General features: G+C 39.4%; 1 protein-coding gene across 1 annotated transcript; it reads left to right on the forward strand.

Moving 5' to 3' along the window:
• Positions 1–1381: 1381 nt before the first annotated feature.
• LOC134577426 (phospholipase A2 inhibitor and Ly6/PLAUR domain-containing protein-like) lies at positions 1382–7795 on the forward strand. Its single transcript, XM_063436159.1, has 5 exons — positions 1382–1472; positions 3873–3980; positions 5885–6034; positions 6454–6600; positions 7144–7795. Exons 1-5 carry the CDS (start codon positions 1424–1426, stop codon positions 7299–7301), a joined length of 612 nt encoding a protein of 203 aa, XP_063292229.1. The 5' UTR covers positions 1382–1423; the 3' UTR covers positions 7302–7795.
• Positions 7796–8215: the final 420 nt, after the last annotated feature.

The raw sequence follows: 8215 nt of genomic DNA on the forward strand, positions 1-8215 counted from the left end.
GATGGATGGCTAGCTGGATGGATGGATAGATAGATGGATTGATGTAAGGATGAGTGGGTGGGTGGATGCCTAGATGAGTGCATGGATGGATGAATGGATGCATGCATGGATGGATGATGGGAGACAGGGAGGAATGAGTAGACGAATGGATGGATGGATTGATGAATGGATGGATGGATAAAGAGAGGGAGGGATGAGTGGGTGGATGGATGGATAAATGGATAGAGGGAGTGAGTGATTGAGTGAATGAGTGAATGAGTGAGTGAGTGGGTTGGTGGATTGATAAGTGGGTGGATGGATGGAGGAATGAGAGGGTGGGTGGATGTATGATGGATGGATGGATTGATGGATGGGTTGATGGGTAGATCTGGGTGTGTGGATGGATAAATGGATGGGTTTTGGATGAATGGATTTGGATGGGTGGTTGTATGGCTGGAGGGTTGAGTAGGTGAGTGTGTAGCTAGATTAATGTATGGGTGGGTGGTTGGAAAATGGTTGGATGCAGGGTTGAGTAGGTGAGTGGGTGAGTGGGTGGCTAGAAGGATGTATGGGTGGGCTAATTTGGGTGGATGGATGGGTAGAAGGATGGATGGATGAATGGCGAGTGGATAGAGGGTTGGATTTGGATGGGTGGGTGGCTTGGTGTGTGTATATATGGAGAGTTGGTGGATGAATGGATGGATTGGTGGGTGGATGGATGGGTTGATTGATTGGTAGATGGTTAGGTAGGTAACAGCAATGTGATCCCAGGAATGCACTGTCATATGAGATTGTGTATGGGGTTCAGAAAGCATCTCCCAGTCTAATGAATATCATTGTTTTATTCAATGCTATAATATCGCATTTAAGTACCATGGACCATTAGTGATGTCTAGAAGAAGTGAGAAACATCATACATGCATTCATGTGATCAGTACAACTTGGCCTGTCTGAGATATAGGCCAACTTCTCATTAAAGCTTGCTCACACTGGGATTATATAACTATGGCCCCATCTTCATTTTATTATAGAACAAAAAATTAAGGTACATTTTTATGTGTTTACGGCTTTTCTGCACATCTTGAAAACTTTCCATAGATTAATGAGAGTTGTAATTGCCCATGCCTGCTATAGGGATCACATTTACGTCACAGCAAATGTGTCTTCTGTCATTAGACCCTATGTGTCATACCAGGGGGAATAACAATTTACACGTTCTAACTAAGTATGTAGTAATTAAAGATGGAGCAAAGATTTCATTATGGAATATTTTGGGCAGGTGCCAATTTCAACACAGTGTTCCATTTCTGGATTGCTAAATACATACCTACAGCAGACATTCACAAGAAACATTCGTATGAAAGTCCCTCCTGCCTTTTGCCAGTATAAATACTGACAACGAGTCTGACAAGAGAAAACAAGCAGATCCCAACCATTTGTCATCATGAGGTTTCTTGGTCTAATCTGTACATTTGCTGCATCAATAACCATAGGTAAGACTCTTATCTCTTTAAGGTCCATTAGAAAATAGATGAGGAGGAAACTCTTTTAGGAATCAACATAGGAATATAATTCTTAATAGCAGAACTATGGACTTGTGTACCCTTCCTATGTGTTTAATTAGGTGAACTTGCCATTCTCATGTTGTGTGCATAATGAGTTCACCTTCTGGTAGTTACAGATTAAATCTATTTTGTACACTGGTTGGATCAATCACCAACAAGTGTATAGATTAAAAGAGCTGCTCTTGTGGGTAGTTTTTCCTCCCCTTCTAGTATGACATCCTCGAACTGAGAGGAGGTGGCTCGCTGGCCCCATACGATACCTGAGCCACCAACAAGTTGTGAAATGGTGTAGTGTAGATAAAAGATGGTGCAGTTGGTCTTTCATCTGCCCGTTTTTACTGTATGTAGTCTTTAAAGCTGTGCCAATGGCCGAGGAGAAACATTTGCAAACATCAATAATGTGAAATATTCTGTACATTTGCAAGCAATTCGGCTAGCACAATACATAAAAAACTGTGCAAAAAGCTATTTTCCTTAAAGTGACAATTGGTGGTTAGTTTGACAGATGCTCTATAAAGGGCACTCTTATGAATGGTCATCAAAAATGTTCCAATTTATATGATGCTCAAATAGCACTCAACATTTTGAACAAATTATACTTTTTGAATTTATCATGGAAATCATAGAATTCTTACATATTTTTGTCTGATGAGCTAAAAGATGGATCGGGTTACTTACTAAAGTGTGATTTGCGAGGAAGTCAGCTTTAATTATAAATTACGTTTTAAGTTTATGGCATAAATTGGTGAATTTGAAACTTAGCTAGCTTGGCAAATGTTTCCAATTCTGATAAAATGTGAAATCGCATCAACTCTTAATTTCCAACACTTCACATTTTGGTCAATAACTCTGATAACACTTTTGAATAATACATAATATGTCCCTGTTTACTACGACTAACATTTAGATGACCAAGAAACTTGAAAGGCATCTTACTGAAAGACCCAAGTTCTATTAATGAAAGGTCCAGATGCTTTGCCTTATTGGCAAAAGATCCAGTAGATGTTCCATAATAATTAATAATTCTAGACACAATGGGCTGTCTTTAATACTGATTGGACCATGGGCAAGCATCTGCTTGGGTCCCCTGGACCCTTCCCCGCCCCCCACCCCCCACTCCCTGGCATGCAATAAAGCCCCCCAACCAATGCAGAGGGAGAAGTAAAATAGAGAGGACTCTAGTGCATAGATTTTTTGGGGGCCCCCTTATTGCAAGGGTGTCCAAAAGGTAGATCCAGTATGTTTATGTGAATGTAGGGAATGTTTGTATGTGGAGATGGCATTTGAAAGCAAGCATGCATTTATTATTATTATGATATTTATGTGTAGTGTTGGTTTTTGAATGCAGGGGTGTGTTTATTTTGGTGCTTAACAAAGAGTTGTTTTTGTATGTACTGTTGAAGTTTGAATGCATAAGCGTGTTTGTGTGTAGTATTGGCATTTTAATGCTGAGATGCACTGCCAAACACACACTGTGATACACATAGACACGCTGAAACACGTGCAGATAAACAGATATACACACTGACACATATGTAGCTATACAGACACATATACAAACACTGACACATATACATACACTGACAGATGCACAAACACAACACTGACAACACAGACACACACACTGACACACATACAACTACACTGATACCACAGATAAATCCACTGACAACATACAGACACACATATACATAACCTTACACACATGCAGATACAAACAATGACACAGACATACTGACACACACACAGACATACTGGCACAGACATACTGAAACACACACAGACATACACACACACACACAAACTTTACACTTTTAAAGCCAGTTTCCTACCTTTGCAGGTACCTTTCCTGGGGTCCAATGTGCTATCTGGGATGCTTGGGAGTTGGGGTCTGGCTCTCCTTGCTGAGTCTCTCCTAGACACTACCTCCTGGCTCTGCCTCCCGTGCGGCTCATTGTCTCTGTGGGAGGATTGACTCACGGCCGTCACTTCCTCCCATGCTGCCGTTAAGGGACCCGATCATGCTGTTAAAGGGCCGCAGTGCCGACCGTGCCCCTGCTGAAACATGCTCACCGGGTTGCCCTAAGTGATTGGGCCACCCAGTGGGCCTCCCTAGTGTGTGGGCCCTGGTGCAGCCCCAATAACAGCACTGTGGGCCCATGGGGGGAATTTTTTTTTTCTCTGGATGAGGGCGGCGGGGCCACGGCGCAGCTGCATTGGGCCCCCCATGTGTAAATGGACCTTGGGCAGCTGCCCAGTTTGGCCCGCGTTAAAGACGACAATGCAGACACATGTTCTATTAATTTTCCTATGCATTCTGTATTTTAGGTAACTGTCTACTCTGCACAGAGTGCTATAATAAGACAACTCCCAACTGTGATGGCTCCATTGCTACATGTGCATCCTGTCTGACAATGATCACAGAAGAAGGCCATGGTATGTACAAAAAGTATCGTACGTAATCCGCAAGACCTTTTCATCATTTATTATCATACAGCATTCAAATGGGCACGCTATGTATGAAACTTCATATACAAAAGGTAGATTAGGATAAAAATGTCTTATGCTTATGTAGAATGTATAACGTGAGACTGATTGAAATGTCTATCAAGGGGGGATTTTTACCATTTGATTTACACAATTTGACAAACTGTTTGCAGGTTAAAGTTGCTTTTATTGTAGTTCAAAGCTAGCTAAACAAAAACAAGATATCAAAGTAAATCCAGTATAAAGCAGGAGCAGAACTACCAACAGTACAGCCGATGTAACCACACCAGGGCCCAAGCGGGTCAAGGGGAAGATGCCCATTGCTCTCAAAAAAGAGTACTTGGGCCCTGACTACACAACCACTCACAAGAATAAAACTTAAAATTATCAATAAAAAAAAGCTTATATTTAGTGTTTAAACATTAAATTTTTTTTAAAAAAAAACACAAACCTTTGGACAATATAATGGAAACCTTTAAGTTGAAAAAAAAAAGACATTTAACTTTAAAATGGTACTCAGTCAGTAAATCATGCAGACAAAGATGGCACAATACAAAATTACTATGAATTATTTATTATTAAGCAAGTGTTGGACAGAAAGATTTCTCTTTGCGGAGAATTGCTTTGTAATGGTCTTTTACAGATATCAGCTGATACTGAGGTGATTAGTTCACCTAATTGTTTTTTAATATAGAGGGTTTGAAGGTTCTGAATAAATCTCCCTGAATGAATGGGGACCCTATGCTTGTGAGGCCCCGGGCAACTGCCAGCATGCCCATGTGTAAAAATGGCTCTGATTGCTATCATAGACACGATGAGTACCTGACTGACCACACTGGCACGGCTGGAGGGTTCCACACAGACAAAAAAAGGAATCCAGGGAAACAGTAAGGCTCATCAGGGCTAGGGGAAGGAAATACATTTCTGGAAAAGGACCAATCAGGGTTGGGTTATAAAAAAAATAAAAAATACATAAATATTGAACATCCCACAGAGCACCATTAATTCCATTACTAAAAAACAAAACAAAACAAAAACATGATGAATATGACACAACTAAGATGAGATGGTCATCCATCAAAACTAAGCCAGAGAGGGGTCCAGGGTAACTTTAAGGTAGCTGGAGAGATCCACAGCTGACATGGTCAGCATAGTATTCATCTACTGGAGGATAAAGGAGAATTACAGGCACCCAGAATACTTCATCTCAATGAAGTGGTAAGGGTGCAATCTTGCTGTAGTTGAAATGTAACCTTTAATGAAATGTAACCTTTAATGTAAATCATTGTCATTTTGTAAAAATGTCTACATTAAAGGGTTGAGCTCGCCTCTAGTGGCTGTCTTCCTAAAGGCATGTTCAACCTCCATGACTGAATAATACATGGTCGTTCAATCAAATGCTGCATTTGATTGGAGCAGCACCAAGTTTGCCTCACATCTGTTCACAAACCCAATGCTTCTTTATGAGAAGCATTGGATCGGATGAGATCTCAGGTGACGTCAGCTTAGATGCTAACATCGATGGAAGTGGAAGTGAAGATGTGTAAAACTAATTAATCTTAGATATCACAGAGCAAATAAGGGTGGACAGTGATCATAAATCATAAATTGATACAAATGGAACCTATAGCCCCGAAAAAACAATTGTTATTTATGGAACTATAGATTCCCATTAAAGTAATGAGCTGTTAATCACTATTTGACAACGTAAAACCATATTCAAAACTTCTGCCTTTAATTTAATACTCCCATTGCAAGTTTCTTCTGCCCTACTAAAGGGTCTCTTACACGCTACCTAATCTTGTTATGCTATGCAGAGAATTTTACAATGAATATATTTGTTGTCCTTGCAGGAAATGACTATGTATCTATGATAGAGAAATCCTGCAGTCTGTACCCTGAAGTGTGTAACATCTCCTACAGTGTGACCGCTGACAACTTCCATCTGGGCTTCGTATCGTCGTGCTGTGACACAGACCTCTGTAATCGTGATAATATCACAGGTAAGCTCACCAACCATGCAATGACTCCCTAGACTAAGGGTGTCAAACACTGGAACCTTGCCCATTTTTATTTTCTCGTTTTTTTAAAAAAAAAACTTCAACAAAAAAAATAATAATAATTTAGACATACCCCCAATGGAAACATGCATGCATTTTTATGAGCACTGAAAGTTTATGGGCAGTGATAAACACAGTGATAAACAGACAATCTTGCTCACAACGTTCCTTGTTTTTGTCTCTTGTTTTTCTTACCTCTGCTGCAACATTTACCCTGGTAAAAGCTTCCAGCAAAAGTTCAGTAATCTTAGTTTATGCGTTTTAAGTTTACCAATTATTTTAATTATTATCTCTGTTTTTAGAACTCTAACATACTGTGCAGTACTGTATTGCAGGATTAAATATCTTTTTACATTTCCCAGCTCCTCCCAAAAATACCACGGAGAATGGAGTGGTGTGTCCATCGTGTGTTTTGCAAAATGGAACAGAATGTGTTAACATTCAGACCATGAGATGCGTAGGAAACGAGAATAGATGCATTAGCTTTTCGGGAAAACTGTTTGATCAAGGTAATTCAAGGCTTAGGGGAAAGGTTAAACCACTAATGACATATGCAGACAGAAGCAATTTGAAGGCTTGGTGGGAAAATTACTTCAAAATGTTTCGAAAATATTATTTTTATTATTAATGGTCCAATTTCTCTTTTGTGCTTTGTTTTGTTTGTTTGTTTTTTTGTTTTTTGATTATTTGTGAATTCAACATAATGCTTTTTCAGTTCTAGAAGAGGACGTATCAAAAAGTCAGACAGTCCTTATATTTACGGTGCATTCATTTTGTTGATTGGGGCATTCATCTTTGGGACCAGGTTGTATTAACTGCATAAGCAGTCAGTATACATTACAGTGTCAAAGAAAGAGATTGTGAATCTTGGAAATTATAGAGAAATGTGATAGACAGGGCAGAGGATGAATCTCAAACATGAATAATGACCATATTGATCTGTAAAGAGAGGAGTTGCTGGTAAAATATAGGTCTATTGAGAACCTCTCCTGTATATATAAGGTCCGATGATTGAAGACATTCTAAATAACTCATCATTTCTTTATCTCTAGGTTCCTGCAAGAACTACACCCTTCAAGGATGTGTCACTGAGAATGTGTGCAAAGCTAAGGACATTCCCTTGTATCCGAAAACACAACTTTGTGAATTTCAAAATCTTGAGTGTTCTGAAGGAAGCAGCGACCCTTCTAACCAGGATTATGAAAAATAATAGGACAACACATGATTGCTCATGAATGCGTACCTCCCAAAAGTTCCAGATTCAGCAGGACCATCTCAATTTTGTGCTCCTATCTCAAAGTCCTAGTTTGGTTCCCTGGTGTCCCACATCTGAGGACACCAAGGAACTGCCACCAATCCAAGTAATGTAAGCGCATTATTGGACTTGTGCACGGTATGCCAATTAGATGCATGGCCCAGGACCATGCCCAGAGTGCTTCAAAAGCAGTTTCCTGTGCCTAAAATCTGAAGGCTCACGTGCCCATTTTTGTGGGTGGTTTGAACTTTTGGGCAGATGTGTCGAAATGGGTATCATCAGTGATGCAGGTCACATGACTGCCCAGTCTCACTTTGTCCTGATTTCCTACTACCTAGTGTTCGTATGAGGTACATGAATGTTCATATTACAGTGTATTGAATCCCTAATTCTCAAAATCGCTAAACTTGTGATCCATGAGGTGTATTGGTAACTTATCCTGTCATTAATTTGAGTACATAAATGGACAAATGCATAGAGAAATAAATTATTTGTCTTTTCCTTTGTGTCTATTTTTATATTACAACCATTGATTTTTAGTTATTTTTATTACTATCACACTAGTCGTCAGGCTGCACAGATTGCATAGCTTTTATTTCATGTGAATTTTTGAGTTTTATATTTGAGTCTTTAAAAATCGGGAAGCTTCTACCCAACACATCTTATTACACTGCATACAGCATATCACAATCACAACAAAGTAATGTAATATAGGAAAGTGAAGTGTAATACACATTCATTTTCCAAACCAAATAAAATATATAAATTATTCCTCTCAATGGAACATCTTCGTAATATGCAAACAAACCTTAAAATTGCACATGACTACCAAAGGTTGAAAATTTAAACTGAAGGATTAGCTGTACACT

This window comes from Pelobates fuscus, chromosome 11, assembly GCF_036172605.1.
Source record: "Pelobates fuscus isolate aPelFus1 chromosome 11, aPelFus1.pri, whole genome shotgun sequence".
Lineage (NCBI taxonomy): Eukaryota > Metazoa > Chordata > Amphibia > Anura > Pelobatidae > Pelobates > Pelobates fuscus.